This window comes from Nansenia antarctica (genome assembly GCF_963989245.1).
Source record: "Nansenia antarctica genome assembly, chromosome: 5".
NCBI lineage: Eukaryota > Metazoa > Chordata > Actinopteri > Argentiniformes > Microstomatidae > Nansenia > Nansenia antarctica.
The window spans coordinates 2,488,681-2,508,680 of NC_137690.1; the positions used below are offsets into that span (position 1 = coordinate 2,488,681).

At 50.9% G+C, this 20,000-nt stretch overlaps 1 protein-coding gene across 1 annotated transcript in view; it reads left to right on the top strand.

Moving 5' to 3' along the window:
- Positions 1-5,409: 5,409 nt before the first annotated feature.
- Positions 5,410-20,000, top strand: part of rusc2 (RUN and SH3 domain containing 2) — a gene marked incomplete at both ends in the record, with an annotated part of 47,317 nt that continues 32,726 nt past the window's right edge. Inside the window, 4 exon segments of the mRNA XM_080532910.1 lie at positions 5,410-6,372; positions 6,994-7,296; positions 9,926-10,355; positions 10,443-10,628. Coding sequence (XP_080389036.1) covers positions 5,410-6,372; positions 6,994-7,296; positions 9,926-10,355; positions 10,443-10,628 — 1,882 coding nt within the window.

Consider the following 20,000-nt stretch of genomic DNA (forward strand, 5'->3'; position numbering starts at 1 on the left):
GGAGGGAGGAGAGGTAGGGATAGAGGGGGGAGAGGAGAGGGAGAGAGGGAGGGAGGGAGCGAGGAGAGGGAGAGAGGGAGGGAGAGAGGGAGGAGAGGAGAGGGAGGGAGCGAGGAGAGGGAGGGAGCGAGGAGAGGGAGGGAGAGAGAGGGAGGGAGCGAGGAGAGGGAGGGAAGAGAGGGAGGGAGGGAGCGAGGAGAGGGAGAGAGAGAGGTAGGGATGGAGGGAGGGGAGAGAGGGAGATGGGAGGGGAGGGAGGGAGCGATAGGTCAGGATGGAGGGATGACAGGAGGAGGAGGAGGAGAAGAGGGGGATGAGGAGAGGGGGAGGAGGAAAAGAGGGGATCCGTCCATGGCAGACGGTTACGTAAGGGAGATGATCCGCTTACTACTTCCTGTGTGACTCATAGAGCTGGCAGGGAGACAGGAAGTGAGCTGGCAGGGAGACAGGGGCTGTGTTCGGAATAGCATACTAGCATACTACTCATACTAGATATGACGTAGATTTTGAGTATGTAGTGCGTTCACACTGTACAGTATGCAAGATTTGAGTATGCGAGAAATTTAGTATGTGAGCAATTACTTCAGGGAAAATTTAAGTCAGTTACGATGGACACTAGCTCGGGTCCTATTTCCCAAAATGCATTTCGCGTCCAGGGTTGCAGGGCTGCGTCCAGGGTTGCCAGATGGGGCGGGTTACCGCCGAATGGGCTACTTGATTTTGAGGTTATAGAAAGTTTAGGCTGTAAATTGTCAATCCCATCTGGCACACATGTTCACCTAGTATTTGACTGCTTGTAACCCAATCACGAATGATCCCAGTATTGTAGCTTCAGACGGACAAGTTGGTTGTAGTGCTTGCCCACGATATGTTATTGCTCATATATATTTATTTTAATCATGTTATTTTACCAACTGTTAAGACAACAATATAGTAAGCTAGTTACTTGAGCTAGCTAAAGATATTGGCCCCCCAAATCATTTTACAACGTGTTGTAATTATGTTACGATATTTCTGTCGAGTGAGTGAAGGTAAGCAACGTAGGGTGCATTCGTAAAATCGCTCTGAGAGCGCCGGAGCGCACACTGGGTGCAACGTCATAAAGGGACCAGGTAATTTGATTGGACAAGAGGCATTCCATGAGTGCTGATCATATTTCCAGGGTGAATTTACGAACGCAGCTAGCGAACAGAAGACGCGAAAAAGCGTCAGATCAGATATATAAACAGGTTATTTTGGTAAACTGGACACATTTGGGGAATATATCTTGTTTCTTTCTCGCCTGAAAACATATTAAAACTTCATAAAATGACATGTTAACACTTGTAAAGCCAAAATTACATATTTTAGCTAATGGAGGTTTAAAATGGAGGTTTAAAATCGCCGCTCCTGGCGAAATGCATTCTGGGAGGCAGTATGCATGCATACAGTGTAAATGGCCAGGTGGTTTTCACATACTTATTATGAATTTAGTAGGCAGTATGCAGTATATACTCACTGAGTATGCTAGTATGCAGTATAATATACTCATTGAGTATGCTAGTATGCAGTATGCTAGTATACACACACACACACACACACACACACACACACACACACACACACACACACACACACACACACACACACACACACACACACACACACACACACACACACACACACACACACACACACACACACACACACACACACAACACACACACACACACACATTCTGTCCATCTGTCTCCTCTCTCTCTGTTAAACAGTTCTATTCCAACATGTCTGTCTATATGTGATCTTCACCAAAAACATCTTGGAATATATTTCATCCGTTGGAAATAATATGTGCCTCTTTTCGTATTTTAAATCGGTTAGATTAGGTTACATTATTAACGTTATTGGTTAGATTAGGTACATTACTAACGTTATTGGTTAGAATTAGGTTACATTACTAACGTTATTGGTTAGATTAGGTTACATTACTAACGTATTGGTTAGATTAGGTTACATTACTAATGTTATCGGTTTATATTAGGTTACATTACTAACGTTATCGGTTAGATTAGGTTACATTACTAACGTTATCGGTTAGATTAGGTTACATTACTAACGTTATCGGTTAGATTAGGTTACATTACTAACGTTATCGGTTAGATTAGGTTACATTACTAACGTTATTGGTTAGATTAGGTTACATTACTAACGTTATTGGTTAGATTAGGTTACATTACTAACGTTATTGGTTAGATTAGGTTACATTACTAACGTTATTGGTTAGATTAGGTTACATTACTAACGTTATTGGTTAGATTAGGTTACATTACTAACGTTATTGGTTAGATTAGGGGCCAATCCCAATTCACCCCTAGCCCTTCGTTTTCACCCCTTTGGCTCGATTTGCGCGTTCACGTTTAGGGCGAGGGCTGTCCCAATTCATATTTCATCGAGGGCTAGGGGTAAGGGGGAGGGCTAACTATTACTTCGTTTCGAGCGATTCCAGGACCACACTAGCTTCGAAGGGCTAGGTGTACGCTACCCCTTGATACCAGGATGCATTGCGAATCATCTACAGAAATCTTATGTCGCTCTATTCAATGCGGAAATGTCATTTTAATTCTCTGTAATTACTTATTAATAAAGATTTGAAAAATTATGATAACCATCTTATTGTCTTAGTTTAATGTCATTACAATGCATTATAGACCTTTTATTTATAACACGCATAACCCAAAAATCGCTTTTATGTCGGTGCTGTGTCTAACGTTACAGTAAAGCAACGCTGCATGACAGTCGAGCATTTCAGAGATGTACAGTCATAAATCAATTATTACCTGTGGCGTTTGACAGCGGATGATGGTACACATATGTAAAGTTATCTATCAAACGTTCGGCTGACTTGTACATGATGCGCATTTTGACCTATTTCCACCCGCAATCTAATCCGAGCAGTTGTTATTATGTAATATTATTAATGGGTTGTATCATTCATTTCAATGCATTATAGACCTTTTCTTTATAACAAGCACAACAACAACAAAACGTTATCATGCCGATGTGCTGTGTGTCTAACGTTACAAGCTGATTTGTGCATGACAGCCGCGCATTGACATATTTCCATGTCTGATGTCTAATGTCTGATGTACTAATGTCATTTCAATGCATTATAGACCTTTTCTTTATAACAAGCACAACAACAACAAAACGTTATTATGCCGATGTGCTGTGTGCTGTGTGTCTAACGTTACAAGCTGATTTGTGCATGACAGCCGCGCATTGACATATTTCCATGTCTAATGGCATATGACACGCGAAATGTAACTACAGTTAAGGATACGCGTAAAGGATGATGATATATCACCGTTCGACTCTACTGAGAAATGTTTCCGCTTATTTGTCATCTCTCCTTCACGGGCAAATGTGGCCGCGTCCCCAAGAGATCCTCTTTCTACGTTTTTGACCACCACTATGATGGATTGATTTTTGGATTCTAGGCGACGAATTGTTCTGAGAAAGGCGCTTGGTAACGTGATTTTTGGACAACGCTTTATGACTATTGATGGACTGGTTGTTTTGGTTGGAGTCATTCATTGTCATTAAATTCATTGTCATTATTGCGATGTCCACAAAAAAGACATCGCTGACGGAAGAGACTAAAAAAGGAACGTCTAAACACTACAGTGTGTTGATAACAAACGAAAATAGATGCTTATAGCACACGCAACAGAAATAAACACAGCTGAAGAAGGCATTGCGAGATGTGAGAATTCGCCGGCAACACAACGCGTCAACCGTACCGCGTGATGACGTAGGCGCCGTGAAGGGCTGTTCCAATTCATAGGGCTTTGATTTCAAGGGGTAGGGCTTGTGACGTATTCGAAGGCCTTGCCTTCGAATCGAGTGACACTCGAAAACGAGCCATAGGGGTAGAAAAGAGAATCGGGATTGGGCCTAGGTTACATTACTTTGATTGATTGAAAACTTTATTAGAAGATTTGCAGAAGTAGGTACATGAAAGTACATATTACATACAAGGTCAACTAACAATAACTAATTACTAACGTTATTGGTTAGATTAGGTTACATTACTAACGTTATTGGTTAGATTAGGTTACATTACTAACGTTATTGGTTAGATTAGGTTACATTACTAACGTTATTGGTTAGATTAGGTTACATTACTAACGTTATTGGTTAGATTAGGTTACATTACTAACGTTATTGGTTAGATTAGGTTACATTACTAACGTTATTGGTTAGATTAGGTTACATTACTAACGTTATTGGTTATATTAGGTTACATTACTAACGTTATTGGTTAGATTAGGTTACATTACTAACGTTATTGGTTAGATTAGGTTACATTACTAATGTTATTGGTTAGATTAGGTTACATTACTAACGTTATTGGTTAGATTAGGTTACATTACTAACGTTATTGGTTAGATTAGGTTACATTATTAACGTTATTGGTTAGATTAGGTTACATTACTAACGTTATTGGTTAGATTAGGTTACATTACTAACGTTATTGGTTAGATTAGGTTACATTACTAACGTTATTGGTTAGATTAGGTTACATTACTAACGTTATTGGTTAGATTAGGTTACATTACTAACGTTATTGGTTAGATTAGGTTACATTACTAACGTTATTGGTTAGATTAGGTTAAATTACTAACGTTATTGGTTAGGTAGTTATGTACAGTTAAGGTAGATATGTGAGCTCATCTCCCGGCAGTCGTGTGTGTGTGTGTGTGTGTGTGTGTGTGTGTTTCTGTGTGTGTGTGTGTGTGTGTGTGTGAGAGTGTGTGTGTGTGTGTGTGTGTGTGCGGTAACTAGGAGGATGTTGTCACTGTTTCCAGTTCACATGGCAGTGACTCACCCTCCACTGTGTGTGTGTGTGTGAGTGTGAGTGAGTGAGTGAGTGAGTGTGAGTGAGTGAGTGAGTGAGTGAGTGAGTGAGTGAGTGAGTGAGTGAGAGTGTGAGTGACAAGGCCCTTTAATTAGACACTGAGAGTGGGATGTGTTGTGTCTCTTGGTAATGCTGTGCGTTGCGTTAGCGTTTGTCTATCTCGTTTGTGTGCGTGCTATGTCTAAAATATCCTGTTTTCTCTCTCCTTCCTTCTCCCCCCCCCTCTCTCCCTCTCTCTCTCTCCCTCTCTCCCTCCTTCTCCCCCCCCCCCCTCCTTCCCCTCCTCCAGATGCACCCCTCTAACCACCGGGGAGTCGACTTCCTGGACCCCCCTCCCTCCACCACCTCCCAGGCCCACCCCCTGACCCCCCGAGCCTAACCCCTATCGTCTGAACAAACCAGCCCCCCTATTCCCTCTCTCTCTACCTGTACCCCCCCCCCCCTCTACCCAGCCCAAACCCCCCCACACACACAGCTCCCCCCTACCCCCCCCCACCCCCCACCCCCAGACCATGGAGAGCCCCCCTCCGCTGATGGGGGAGACCCTGATCGTGCGCCACATTCCGCTGGTCCACTGCCAGGTACTTTCGGGGGCCCGTTCGGGTTCGGGCGTCACCTGCGGGGGCTCGTTGAAGAGGAGCAACCCCTTCGGCCCTCCTCCTCCTCCTCCTCCTCCTGAGGAGAGCCTGGGGCTCAGCCGCACCTCCTCCCTCCCCGAGAGGGAGGTGCTCCAGAGGGAGACGCTGCTCTACAGCAGCCTGATCCAGACCGCCGCCGGGGGAGGAGGAGGAGGAGGAGGAGGAGGAGGAGGAAGGGGCAGCACGGCGGCCAGCGACGATTCGTCCTACACCTCCTCCAGTAACTCGGAGCAGCAGCAGCCAATCAGCGCAGACGCCCGCACGCTGTCGCCCCGTGTCACGGCGGTGAAACCCAGCAGGCTCCGCCCCTCCGCCCGCAACCGACGGCGGCGCAACCCTTTCCTGCTCGCCACGGAGGCCGGCGGGGAGGAGGAGGAGGAAGAGGAGGAGGAGGAGGAGGAGGAGGAGGAGGACGAGGAGGAGGACGCCCACAACCTCAACGGTTACCTGGAGGACTCCTCCTTCCATCTCCACGGCAACGACACACACAACTCCGCACTCGACGTGGCGCCGTTCCGCCTGCACGACCTGGCGTTCACGCCGCCGGAGCCCTTCCTGTTGCACCGCGGCACCCTGGGTAAAACCTCCTCCTCCTTCGACCGCCATCTCTCCGCCCGCCTAGACCTGCTGGGATTGGACGGCACCAATCTAGACCTGCTGGGATTGGACGGCGCCAATCTAGACCTGCTGGGATTGGACGGCGCCAATAATGGCGGCGGTCAGCGTCGCCATGGCAGCAGTGGCTCCACCCTCTCCATGGACTGCGGTGAGCAGGAGGAGGAGGAGGAGGAGTGGGGCGAGGAAGAGGAGGAAGAGGAGGAGGATGAAGATCACCCCATGAGGGGGGGGGGCGGTGGTGGTGGGAGGAGGAGGGGGCGGGGGAACAGCGGCAGCAGCCAGGCTGACTCCGCCTCCTCCTCCTCCTCTTTCTTGTCCACCAATCAGCAGCAGCACTGTTCCTGCTGTGGCGGCCTCTCCTCCTCCGCCCAGAGCTACCCGGGGGGCGGGGGCGGGGGGGCGGAGCTACCAGGGGGAGGGGGGGGGGGGATGATGATGGTGGTGGGGGGGGGGGAGTGTGGGGGGCGGGGCTACGCCAGCGACTCCTCCTGCAACAGCTCCGACGGCGTGCTGGTCAACTTCAGCGTCATCTACAACAAGCTGAACAACGGCTCCTCCAAGCCCCTCCCCCTCCTCCCCCTCCTCCCCCCCCCTGCTCCCCCTCCCCCGGCCTTCTACCTAGACCTCCGCACCTCCCCCACGGAGCCTGCCCCGCCAGCCCCCCCCCCCCAACCCAAACCCCTCCTCCACCACCACCACCTCCACACCCTCCCACCCCTGCCTCTCCTCCTCCAGGACCCCCCCCTTCTCCTCCTCCACCCCCACCTAACCCCCCACCCTCCGTCTTCCTCCTTCTCCTCCTCCTCCTCCGCCACCTGCACCTGCTCGGTGGAACACCAGGGGGCGCTGTTGGACGACCGCCTGGACGCCAACTGCAACTCCTCCTCCGCCTATCACGTCTCACGCTCGGGCTCCTACGACGAGGGCGACCTCACTTCCTGTCTGCAGAGCCAGGCACGGCTGGTGGTGGCCGCCACGCAGAACTACTACAAGCTGGTGACCTGCGACCTCTCGTCCCATTCGTCCCCGAGGAGCCCCCCCGCGGGGGGGGGGGGGTCCCCCTCCTCCTCCTCCGCCACCAGCTGCTGCTCCCCCGACCCCACCCCCACCCCCACCCCCCCCTCCCCCACCACGCAGCCCACCGCCGGAGGGTACTTCCTGTTCAGGAGAGGCGGAGGGGGAGGGGGAGAGGGGGAGGGGGAGGGGAAGGTGGAGGAGGAAGAGGAAGAGGAGGAGGAGAGAGAGTCTCGGAGGAGGAGGAGGAGGAGGGTAAGTGGAGGAGGAGGAGGAGGAGGAGGAGGAGAGGCTCGTGGTTTGTGTTCGGAGTCATCTCTCTCTTTGTTGTTTTTGATTTGAGATTGATTAGAGATTTTTTTTAATAAATATAATATAGAATTTAAAATTGGAGGGAGAGAAAGAGGGAAAAGGAGAGCTGGAAGAGAGAGAGAGATGGAGAGAGAGATAGGTAGAGAGGTAGAGAGAGGTAGAGAGAGAGAGGTAGAGAGAGAGAGGTAGAGAGAGGTAGAGAGGTAGAGAGAGAAGTAGAGAGAGAGGTAGAGAGAGGTAGAGAGAGAAGTAGAGAGAGAGGTAGCGAGAGGTAGAGAGAGAAGTAGAGAGAGAGATAGGTAGAGAGGTAGAGAGAGGTAGAGAGAGAGGTAGAGAGGTAGAGAGAGAGAGGTAGAGAGGTAGCGAGAGACAGAGAGAGAGACAGAGGGAGAGAGACATCGAGAGAGAGAGAGAGAGAATTGAATTGAGCGAGAGAGACTGAGAGGAAGTGACACGTTTAGACGGCGGCTGCAGGGCAGGAAGTGAAGCGACCCAGCGTGATGTGGCAGCTGGCAGAGTCCCCCCCCCCCCCGCCATGACACAGAATGTGTGTCTCCGCCACAAAGACAGGCTCTATTTAGAGCAGGGCTGTCCTCCCTGGTCACCGTCGCCGCCGGTTATGCCTGCCCCGGATCCTGGCCGTCCTAAAGTCAAAGCTAGCTGGATATCAGATCAGATTAGACTCAACTTCACCATTTCTCCACTGAGAGAGAGAGAGAGAGAGAGAGAGAGAGAGAGAGAGAGAGAGAGAGAGAGAGAGAGAGAGAGACAGAGAGAGAGAGACAGAGAGAGATAGACAGAGAGAGAGACAGAGAGAGAGAGACAGAGAGAGAGAGAGAGAGACAGAGAGACAGAGAGAGAGAGAGAGACAGAGAGAGAGACAGAGAGAGAGAGACAGAGAGAGAGACAGAGAGAGAGAGAGACAGAGAGAGAGAGACAGAGAGAGAGACAGAGAGAGAGAGACAGAGAGAGAGAGACAGAGAGAGAGAGAGACAGATAGAAAGACAGGGTTCCCACAGGTCCTTGAAATCCTTGAAAAAAGTTTGTGAATTTGAGAAAAAGAAATCGAGGTCTTAAACGTTTTTGAAAATAGACATGGGTCATTGAAAGTGCTTGAATTCCCCCCCCCCTCTCTCTCTCTCTCTCTCTCTCTCTCTCTCTCTCTCTCTCTCTCTAAAATCTATATATATTCAAAAATGTTTTTCACTTAGTTCTGTCTCAAACTATGCTGGTTGGGTCCTTGAATTTGAAGGAATTGAGTCTTGAAAAGTCCTTGAAAAGGTGCTTGAAAGGTGCTTGAATTTGATGTTTCAGAAGGTGTGGGAACCCTGTTCATTGTCATTGAAAGGAATACAAAGACAACGAAAACACAGTTCGGCATCTAGCCAGATCAGCGCAAAAAGCCATACATGTGCCCCAGTGCATGGTGGGACACTATATGTGACACGTTCTAATGCTCAAGGTCCTCTTATCAGAATCTGATGTAACGATTGGACTTTTCTTTAGAAAAATGTGAATACATTTCTGCGTTGTTGAAAAACCAATGACACGTCGCTAGTCAACTAACACAGCTTGTTTTGTGAGCCTGCTGACGATGTAAAGTAGTGTTGTAGTTAACTAGGTAACAATGTAAAGTAGTGTTCTAGTTAACTAGGTAACAATGTAAAGTAGTGTTGTAGTTAACTAGGTAACAATGTAAAGTAGTGTTGTAGTTAACTAGGTAACAATGTAAAGTAGTGTTGTAGTTAACTAGGTAACAATGTAAAGTAGTGTTGTAGTTAACTAGGTAACAATGTAAAGTAGTGTTCTAGTTAACTAGGTAACAATGTAAAGTAGTGTTCTAGTTAACTAGGTAACAATGTAAAGTAGTGTTCTAGTTAACTAGGTAACAAGGTAAAGTAGTGTTCTAGTTAACTAGGTAGCAGTGGGGATTACTCACCCAATCCGTTGCGTTGTTGCAGTATTTTGGCTCGACTAGCGATTTTGTGTCGTGATTCTCAACAACGTTGAAACGTAGTTCCGTGTTTCAAAAGAAAAGTCTGAACATTTTGATTGGTTGCCGACATGCGGACCAAATGACTAGAACGTGTCACGTATGTGTGTGTGTCTATATGTGTGTGTGTGTGTCTATGTGTGTCTATGTGTGTGTGTGTGTCTATATGTGTGTGTGTCTTTAAGTGTGTGTGTGTGTGTGTGTGTGTCTATATGTGTGTTTGTGTGTGTGTGTGTGTCTATGTGTGTGTGTGTGTGTGTCTATATGTGTGTGTGTGTGTGTGTGTGTCTATGTGTGTGTGTGTGTCTATGTGTGTGTGTGTGTGTGTGTGTGTGTGTGTGTCTATATAGGTATATGTGTATGTGTGTGTGTGTCTATATATATGTGTGTGTGTGTGTCTCTAACCTCTCTGTGTCTCTGTCTCAGCGTGGCGATGATGATGATGACGACGAAGAGGAGGAAGACGAGGAGGAGGAGGAGGAGGAGGAGCATCCACAGGAGGGCGTGGCCACAGGAGGAGGGGGAGGAGCCATCCTCCAGGGACAGGTGTACGTCAACGTGTCCCCTCCCGTGATTGGTCGAACCATCGCCGGCGGTGGCGTTGTCGGCGGTGGCGGCGTTGGGGGCGTGGCCTCCTCCGGTTGTTGCCCCCCCCCACCACGCCCCCGTTCCCGTAGCTACGACCGCCACCTGGACAAGCCCCCCCCCCCCGCCAGGCTGGGACCCCTGGAGCGCATGCTCAGCTGCCCCGTCGGGCTCAGCCAATCAGCCGCCTCCGCCGACAACGCCACCCGGGCCACGCCCCTCCTCCCCCCCCCTCCCCGGGTCACTTCCTTCGCGGAGATCGCCCGGAGCAACAAGAGACGGAACGGGAGCTCGGGGGGCGGGGGGGGGTCCCCCCTCTCTCTGAGGGCCGGGGGGGTCGGGGGGGCAGGGGGGGGGGACCCCTTCTCCCCCTCCACACACTCAGCCCTCTCCCACTCCTCGGCCGACTTCTCCCCCATCCCGGAGCAGCTCGGCGGCCCCCCCACCACCACCTCGCTGGGGGGGTGGTCCCCCTACAGCCAGGAGGAGGGGGGGGCCAGCGTGGAGGACCGCGGTGACGGGGGGGGGGGCGCCCTGGGAGGGAGCAGAGAGGCGCGCTCCAAGGCTGAAGGTGAGAGGCCTCTACCTGGGGGGGAGGGAGGGGAGAGGGAGGGGATGGATGGAGGGAGGAGAGGGGGAGGGGGTGGAGGGAGGGAGGAGAGGGGGAGGTGGTGGATGGAGGGAGGAGAGGGGGAGGTGGTGGAGGGAGGAGAGGGGGAGGTGGTGGATGGAGGGAGGAGAGTGGGAGGGGGTGGAGGGAGGGTCTGTCTACCCCTCTCAGTTACTCCAGGGAGACTGACTAACCCTCAGTTACTCCAGGGAGACTGTCTAACCCTCAGTTACTCCAGGGAGACTGTCTAACCCTCAGTTACTCCAGGGAGTCTGTCTAACCCTCAGTTACTCCAGACTGTCTAACCCTCAGTTACTCCAGGGAGTCTGTCTAACCCTCAGTTACTCCAGGGAGACTGTCTAACCCTCAGTTACTCCAGGGAGACTGTCTAACCCTCAGTTACTCCAGGGAGACTGTCTAACCCTCAGTTACTCCAGGGAGACTGTCTAACCCTCAGTTACTCCAGGGAGACTGTCTAACCCTCAGTTACTCCAGGGAGACTGTCTAACCCTCAGTTACTCCAGGGAGACTGTCTAACCCTCAGTTACTCCAGGGAGACTGTCTAACCCTCAGTTACTCCAGGGAGACTGTCTAACTCTAACCCTAACCCTGAGTAAGGCCCTCAGTCCTAAATTACACCAGGGAGACTGTTCCTCTAATCTCTAACTATAAATTGCTTTGGATAGTAAAAGCGTCTGTTAAATGGTAAAAATGTAGGTCAGAGGTTGAACCTGTCTGGTGGATCATTGATTACCCTGGTGTGTGTGAGTGTGTGTGAGTGTGTGTGTGTGTGTGTGTGTGTGTGTGTGTGTGTGCTCCTTGACCCTCAACCAGAAGGTTCCGTACTGAATGAACTAGTCTCCTAGTCTCCTAGTCTCCTAGTCCCCTAGTCCCCTAGTCTCCTAGTCTCCTAGTCTCCTAGTCTCCTAGTCTCCTAGTCTCCTAGTCTCCTAGTCCCCTAGTCTCCTAGTCTCCTAGTCTCCTAGTCTCCTAGTCTCCTAGTCCCCTAGTCCCCTAGTCTCCTAGTCTCCTAGTCTCCTAGTCTCCTAGTCTCCTAGTCTCCTAGTCTCCTAGTCTCCTAGTCCCCTAGTCTCCTAGTCTCCTAGTCTCCTAGTCCCCTAGTCTCCTAGTCTCCTAGTCTCTCTGTCTCCTAGTCTCTCTGTCTCCTAGTCTCCTAGTCCCCTAGTCCCCTAGTCTCCTAGTCTCCTAGTCTCCTAGTCTCTCTGTCTCCTAGTCTCCTAGTCTCCTAGTCTCCTAGTCTCCTAGTCTCCTAGTCTCCTAGTCCCCTAGTCCCCTAGTCTCCTAGTCTCCTAGTCCCCTAGTCCCTAGTCTCCTAGTCTCCTAGTCTCCTAGTCTCCTAGTCCCCTAGTCTCCTAGTCTCCTAGTCTCCTAGTCTCCTAGTCTCCTAGTCTCCTAGTCTCCTAGTCTCCTAGTCTCCTAGTCTCTCTGTCTCCTAGTCTCCTAGTCTCCTAGTCTCCTAGTCTCCTAGTCTCCTAGTCTCCTAGTCTCCTAGTCTCCTAGTCCCCTAGTCCCCTAGTCTCCTAGTCTCCTAGTCTCCTAGTCTCCTAGTCTCCTAGTCTCCTAGTCTCCTAGTCCCCTAGTCTCCTAGTCTCCTAGTCTCCTAGTCTCCTAGTCCCCTAGTCCCCTAGTCTCCTAGTCTCCTAGTCCCCTAGTCTCCTAGTCTCCTAGTCTCCTAGTCTCCTAGTCTCCTAGTCTCCTAGTCTCCTAGTCTCCTAGTCTCCTAGTCTCTCTGTCTCCTAGTCTCCTAGTCTCCTAGTCTCCTAGTCTCCTAGTCTCCTAGTCTCCTAGTCTCCTAGTCCCCTAGTCTCCTAGTCTCCTAGTCTCCTAGTCTCCTAGTCTCCTAGTCCCCTAGTCTCCTAGTCTCCTAGTCTCCTAGTCTCTCTGTCCCCTAGTCTCCTAGTCTCCTAGTCTCCTAGTCTCCTAGTCTCCTAGTCTCTCTGTCTCCTAGTCTCCTAGTCTCCTAGTCTCCTAGTCTCCTAGTCTCCTAGTCCCCTAGTCTCCTAGTCTCCTAGTCTCCTAGTCTCCTAGTCTCTCTGTCTCCTAGTCTCCTAGTCTCCTAGTCCCCTAGTCCCCTAGACCCCCTAGTCTCCTAGTCCCCTAGTCCCCTAGTCTCCTAGTCTCCTAGTCTCCTAGTCTCCTAGTCTCCTAGTCTCCTAGTCTCTCTGTCTCCTAGTCTCCTAGTCTCCTAGTCTCCTAGTCTCCTAGTCTCCTAGTCTCCTAGTCTCCTAGTCCCCTAGTCTCCTAGTCTCTCTGTCTCCTAGTCTCCTAGTCCCCTAGTCTCCTAGTCTCCTAGTCTCCTAGTCTCCTAGTCTCCTAGTCTCCTAGTCTCCTAGTCTCCTAGTCTCCTAGTCCCCTAGTCTCCTAGTCTCCTAGTCTCCTAGTCTCCTAGTCTCCTAGTCTCCTAGTCTCCTAGTCTCTCTGTCTCCTAGTCTCCTAGTCTCCTAGTCTCCTAGTCTCCTAGTCTCCTAGTCCCCTAGTCTCCTAGTCTCCTAGTCTCCTAGTCCCCTAGTCTCCTAGTCTCCTAGTCTCCTAGTCTCCTAGTCTCCTAGTCTCCTAGTCTCCTAGTCTCTCTGTCTCCTAGTCTCCTAGTCTCCTAGTCTCCTAGTCTCCTAGTCTCCTAGTCCCCTAGTCTCCTAGTCTCCTAGTCTCCTAGTCTCCTAGTCTCTCTGTCTCCTAGTCTCCTAGTCTCCTAGTCCCCTAGTCCCCTAGACCCCCTAGTCTCCTAGTCCCCTAGTCCCCTAGTCTCCTAGTCTCCTAGTCTCCTAGTCTCCTAGTCTCCTAGTCTCCTAGTCTCTCTGTCTCCTAGTCTCCTAGTCTCCTAGTCTCCTAGTCTCCTAGTCTCCTAGTCTCCTAGTCTCCTAGTCCCCTAGTCTCCTAGTCTCCTAGTCTCCTAGTCTCTCTGTCTCCTAGTCTCCTAGTCCCCTAGTCTCCTAGTCTCCTAGTCTCCTAGTCTCCTAGTCTCCTAGTCTCCTAGTCTCCTAGTCCCCTAGTCTCCTAGTCTCCTAGTCTCCTAGTCTCCTAGTCTCCTAGTCTCCTAGTCTCCTAGTCTCCTAGTCTCTCTGTCTCCTAGTCTCCTAGTCTCCTAGTCTCCTAGTCTCCTAGTCTCCTAGTCTCCTAGTCCCCTAGTCTCCTAGTCTCCTAGTCTCCTAGTCTCCTAGTCTCCTAGTCTCCTAGTCTCCTAGTCTCCTAGTCTCCTAGTCTCTCTGTCTCCTAGTCTCCTAGTCTCCTAGTCTCCTAGTCTCCTAGTCTCCTAGTCTCCTAGTCCCCTAGTCTCCTAGTCTCCTAGTCTCCTAGTCTCCTAGTCTCCTAGTCTCCTAGTCTCCTAGTCTCCTAGTCTCCTAGTCCCCTAGTCTCCTAGTCTCCTAGTCCCCTAGTCCCCTAGTCCCCTAGTCTCCTAGTCCCCTAGTCCCCTAGTCTCCTAGTCTCCTAGTCTCCTAGTCTCCTAGTCTCCTAGTCTCCTAGTCTCCTAGTCTCCTAGTCTCCTAGTCTCCTAGTCTCCTAGTCTCCTAGTCTCCTAGTCCCCTAGTCTCCTAGTCTCTCTGTCTCCTAGTCTCCTAGTCTCCTAGTCTCCTAGTCTCCTAGTCTCCTAGTCTCCTAGTCCCCTAGTCTCCTAGTCTCCTAGTCTCCTAGTCTCCTAGTCTCCTAGTCTCCTAGTCCCCTAGTCTCCTAGTCTCCTAGTCCCCTAGTCCCCTAGTCCCCTAGTCTCCTAGTCTCCTAGTCTCCTAGTCTCCTAGTCTCCTAGTCTCCTAGTCTCCTAGTCTCCTAGTCTCCTAGTCTCCTAGTCCCCTAGTCTCCTAGTCTCCTAGTCTCCTAGTCTCCTAGTCTCCTAGTCTCTCTGTCTCCTAGTCTCCTAGTCTCCTAGTCTCCTAGTCTCCTAGTCTCCTAGTCCCCTAGTCTCCTAGTCTCCTAGTCCCCTAGTCTCCTAGTCTCCTAGTCTCCTAGTCTCCTAGTCTCCTAGTCTCCTAGTCCCCTAGTCTCCTAGCCTCCTAGTCTCCTAGTCTCCTAGTCTCCTAGTCTCCTAGTCCCCTAGTCCCCTAGTCTCCTAGTCTCCTAGTCTCCTAGTCTCCTAGTCCCCTAGTCTCCTAGTCTCCTAGTCTCCTAGTCTCCTAGTCTCCTAGTCTCTCTGTCTCCTAGTCTCCTAGTCTCCTAGTCTCCTAGTCTCCTAGTCTCCTAGTCCCCTAGTCTCCTAGTCTCCTAGTCTCCTAGTCTCCTAGTCTCTCTGTCTCCTAGTCTCCTAGTCTCTCTGTCTCCTAGTCTCCTAGTCTCCTAGTCTCCTAGTCTCCTAGTCTCCTAGTCTCCTAGTCCCCTAGTCTCCTAGTCTCCTAGTCTCCTAGTCTCCTAGTCTCTCTGTCTCCTAGTCTCCTAGTCTCCTAGTCTCCTAGTCTCCTAGTCTCCTAGTCTCCTAGTCTCCTAGTCCCCTAGTCTCCTAGTCTCCTAGTCTCCTAGTCTCCTAGTCTCCTAGTCTCCTAGTCCCCTAGTCTCCTAGCCCTGTCTCCTAGTCTCCTAGTCTCCTAGTCTCCTAGTCTCCTAGTCTCCTAGTCTCCTAGTCCCCTAGTCTCCTAGTCTCCTAGTCTCCTAGTCCCCTAGTCCCCTAGTCTCCTAGTCTCCTAGTCTCCTAGTCTCCTAGTCTCCTAGTCTCTCTGTCTCCTAGTCTCCTAGTCTCCTAGTCTCCTAGTCTCCTAGTCTCCTAGTCCCCTAGTCCCCTAGTCCCCTAGTCTCCTAGTCTCCTAGTCTCCTAGTCTCCTAGTCCCCTAGTCTCCTAGTCTCCTAGTCTCCTAGTCTCCTAGTCTCCTAGTCTCTCTGTCTCCTAGTCTCCTAGTCTCCTAGTCTCCTAGTCTCCTAGTCTCCTAGTCCCCTAGTCTCCTAGTCTCCTAGTCCCCTAGTCTCCTAGTCTCCTAGTCTCCTAGTCTCCTAGTCTCCTAGTCTCCTAGTCTCCTAGTCTCCTAGTCCCCTAGTCTCCTAGCCTCCTAGTCTCCTAGTCTCCTAGTCTCCTAGTCTCCTAGTCCCCTAGTCCCCTAGTCTCCTAGTCTCCTAGTCTCCTAGTCTCCTAGTCCCCTAGTCTCCTAGTCTCCTAGTCTCCTAGTCTCCTAGTCTCCTAGTCTCTCTGTCTCCTAGTCTCCTAGTCTCCTAGTCTCCTAGTCTCCTAGTCTCCTAGTCCCCTAGTCTCCTAGTCTCCTAGTCTCCTAGTCTCCTAGTCTCTCTGTCTCCTAGTCTCCTAGTCTCTCTGTCTCCTAGTCTCCTAGTCTCCTAGTCTCCTAGTCTCCTAGTCTCCTAGTCTCCTAGTCCCCTAGTCTCTCTGTCTCCTAGTCTCCTAGTCTCCTAGTCTCCTAGTCTCCTAGTCTCCTAGTCTCCTAGTCCCCTAGTCTCCTAGTCTCCTAGTCTCCTAGTCTCCTAGTCTCTCTGTCTCCTAGTCTCCTAGTCTCCTAGTCTCCTAGTCTCCTAGTCTCCTAGTCTCCTAGTCCCCTAGTCTCCTAGTCTCCTAGTCTCCTAGTCTCCTAGTCTCCTAGTCTCCTAGTCCCCTAGTCTCCTAGCCCTGTCTCCTAGTCTCCTAGACTCCTAGTCTCCTAGTCTCCTAGTCTCCTAGTCTCCTAGTCCCCTAGTCTCCTAGTCTCCTAGTCTCCTAGTCCCCTAGTCCCCTAGTCTCCTAGTCTCCTAGTCTCCTAGTCTCCTAGTCTCCTAGTCTCTCTGTCTCCTAGTCTCCTAGTCTCCTAGTCTCCTAGTCTCCTAGTCTCCTAGTCTCCTAGATAGATAGATAGACTTTATTTGTCATTGTTACAGTACAGGTACCAAACAACAAAATTTAGGAGGGGGAGGCTCCCCTGGTGTTTAAGAAAGGAAAAAGAAACACATTTTGGAAAAAGCATAGATGCATAAAATCACAAGAAGATAAAGAGCTGGTTTACATCAATAGAGGCTATGTACACAATCCACTGTACTATACTGCACAGATAGTCAACTAGGGTTGTCATATTGCACAAGAAAGTATTTTTTCACATTTTTTTTTTTTTTTAAAGTGTCACAGTTTGCAGGCTTGAAAATGTACATGTTTGTGCCTCAGCACTAGCTGCCATTACAATCCGTCCGGACTTGTCCTGGGCCCAGAACTTAGGCCTTTTCTGTGTTCAGGGCCTTGACGGCCCTGTGGTAGAAGCAGTTCTTCAGTCTGTTTGTCTTAGCGGCCGGGGTCCTGTACCTCCTGTTCGAGGGCAGCTTGACAAAGTGTTCGTGCCCAGGGTGGGTCGGGTCCTTGGAGATCTTGGAGGCCCTCCTGAGACAGCGTGTTTCGTACAGCTTCTCCAGAGAGGGGAGGGTGGCGCCGGTGATCCCCTGTGCTGTTCTCACGACTCTCTGTAGATCGTTTCTCTCCGCTGCCGTGCAGCTGTGGTACCAGTTGGAGATGCCGAAGGTGAGGATGCTCTCCACTGCGCCGTGGTAGAAGGCCACCAGCATCTCCTGCTTGCTGTGTTATTTCTTGAGGCATCTCAGGGTGTATAGCCGCTGTTGTGCCCTCTTGATGGTGCCTTTAGTGTTGTCCTTCCAGGCCAGGTCATCCCGTATGGTGTGACCCAGGAAACGGAGGTTTGAGACCATCTCTACGCTCTCTCCGTCGATGAGCAGGGGCAGGATCTCGGACTTTTTCCTCCTGTAGTCTACGATGAGTTCCTGGGTCTTTGACTTGTTTAGCAGCAGGTTGTTTACCTTGCACAGCTTGCTCAATTGCTCTACCTCATCCCTGTACGCCGCCTCGTCCCCCCCCGAGATACATCCCACCACGGTGGTGTCGTCTGCAAACTTTACGATGTAGTTGCTGGGGTGGATGGGGGTGAAGTCGTGGGTGTAGAGGTTGTAGAGGATGGGGCTTAGCACGCAGCCCTGGGGTGACCCAGTGCTGAGGCTGAGGGCTGTGGAGGTGTGGGGGCCCACCCGCACCCTCTGGGGGCGGTTGGTCAGGAAGTCCTTGATCCACGCACATATAGAGTGTGATAGACCCAGGTCTAGTAGTTTGGTCACTAGCCTGTCTGGAAGGATGGTGTTAAAGGCGGAGCTGAAGTCCACGAAGAGCAGTCTCGCGTAGCTGTTTCCCCTCTCCAGGTGGGATAGAGTGGCGTGGAGAGTCGTCGCTATGGCGTCCTCTGTGGACCTGTGGGCTCTGTAGGCGAACTGGTATGGATCCAGGTTGGGCGGGAGGCGTGTGAGTATGTGGGCCCGGACTAGTTTCTCGAAGCACTTCATGATGATTGGTGTGAGTGCCACCGGGCGGTAGTCGTTTAGGCAGCTCACCGTGCTTTTCTTCAGGACTGGGATGATAGTTGAGGTTTTCAGGCAGGGTGGGACGGTGGCCTGGGACAGGGACTGGTTAAAGATGTTGGTGAAAACCCCGGCCAGCTGGTCGGCGCAGTCTCTCAGCACCCGTCCCAGGACGCCATCCGGCCCCGAGGCTTTCCTGGGGTCCACCGCCTTCAGTACGCGTCTCACCTCGTGCTCTGTGAGGGTGAGGCTGCTGAGAGCTGGAGAGAGTGGTGTCTGTGTTGTGGTTACCTCCGTTCGCCCCTCGTCGAACCGGGCGTAGAAGGTGTTCAGCTTTCCCGCCAGCAGGGGGTCGTCCTCTGCGGCTGTGAGCCTGTTTGCTCTGAAGTTTGTCATCTGCTGAACCCCCTGCCACATCCGCCTGGAGTTGTTGCTCAGGAGGCATTCCTCAATCTTCTCTCTGTGCTCTGCCTTGGCCGCTTTGATGCCGCGCTTTAGGTTGGCCCTGGTGGAGCTGTACAGCGGTGTGCGCTTCCCTGCGAAGAAGGCGTTGTCCCTCTCATTTAACAGTTTTTGGACCTTCCCAGTCATCCATGGCTTCGTGTTGGGGTAGACCCGGACCCGTTTGTCCACGGTGACTGAGTTGGTGCAGTTCACTATGTGGTTCAGAACCGACGACGTGTACTGTTCCAGGTCCTCATGCTCATATTCCTGCCATAGGGTGTCATTTAGGCAGATCTGCAGTGGAGCGGACCCTTCTGGCCAGGTTCTGACAGTCTTAGTGGTGGTGGGAGCACTTTTCCCCATTGTGGTGTATGCAGGAATCAGGAGGATTGACACATGGTCAGACATGCCTAGATGAGCTAGCGGACTAGCCTTGTAAGCACGTTTGATGTTGGTGTATACCTTATCCAGTGTTTTTTCTCCCCTCGTTGCACATTTTACATGCTGGTAGAACTTGGGTAGTACTGCCTTCAGGTCGACATGATTAAAGTCCCCCGCTATGATGTGGATAGCCTGTGGATCAGTACTTTGTTGGCTACTAATGACGTCGTATAGTCGCGCCAATGCTACTTTGCTGTCTGAGCTAGGTGCAATATACACACATGTAATTAGCACCGCGTTAAACTCCCTAGGCAGGTATGTGGGTCGGCATTTAACAGTCAGGTATTCTAGGTCTGGTGAGCAGTGGCTACTTACAGTTTTCGTGTTTAAGCACCAGCTGTCCTTCGTCGATATTATGATCCCACCTCCTCTTGACTTACCGCTAAGCTCCGTGCGGTCAGCGCGATGAAGCGTTCGGCCCTCTAAGCTAACGTTAGCGTCCACAATGTTGTCGTTTAGCCAGGTTTCGGTCAGAATAATCACACAGCTATCCCCTACGATGCTGTTTTTTGCCACCTGTAGTCTCAGTTCATCCATCTTATTTGTCAGGGATCTGACATTTGAGAGGAAAATGCTTGGAATAGCTGGCTTGTTTGGGCTTCTCCTTAGCCTTGCTAACAGGCCTCCCCTGCAGCCTCGGGGTTGCTTACGATCTCGCCTCCGTCGCTTCCGCCTCAGGGAGGGGACTGAGAACCAAGGTTCGCCCGGTACACGGGCTATCTCGTTAAAAATCCTGTGTTGCTTTAGAAACTCCGCTGTAACTGTCTTGTCGTTTTGCGTGCCGATTTCTAATAAGTCGAGCCTGCTGTAGGTACTATTTACACAACTGTTCCCTATAAGTATTAAAATAAAAATGTACATACAAAAATTCTTAAAAGCACAAAAAAACACCAGCGTGGAAGCCACCCCGAGCCTCGCGACTAAGCGCGCCGCCATCTAGGCCATCTCCAGTCTCCTAGTCTCCTAGTCTTCTGTTGACGTTTGAGGAAAACAGGAGCTGGAACCTGTATGTGTGTTAGCCTGTTAGCCTCTGTGTGTGTGTGTGTGTGTGTGTGTGTGTGGTGTGTGTGTGTTAGCCTGTTAGCCTCTGTGTGTGTGTGTGTGTGTTAGCCTGTTAGTCTCTGTGTGTGTGTGTGTGTGTGTGTGTGTTAGCCTGTTAGCCTCTGTGTGTGTGTGTGT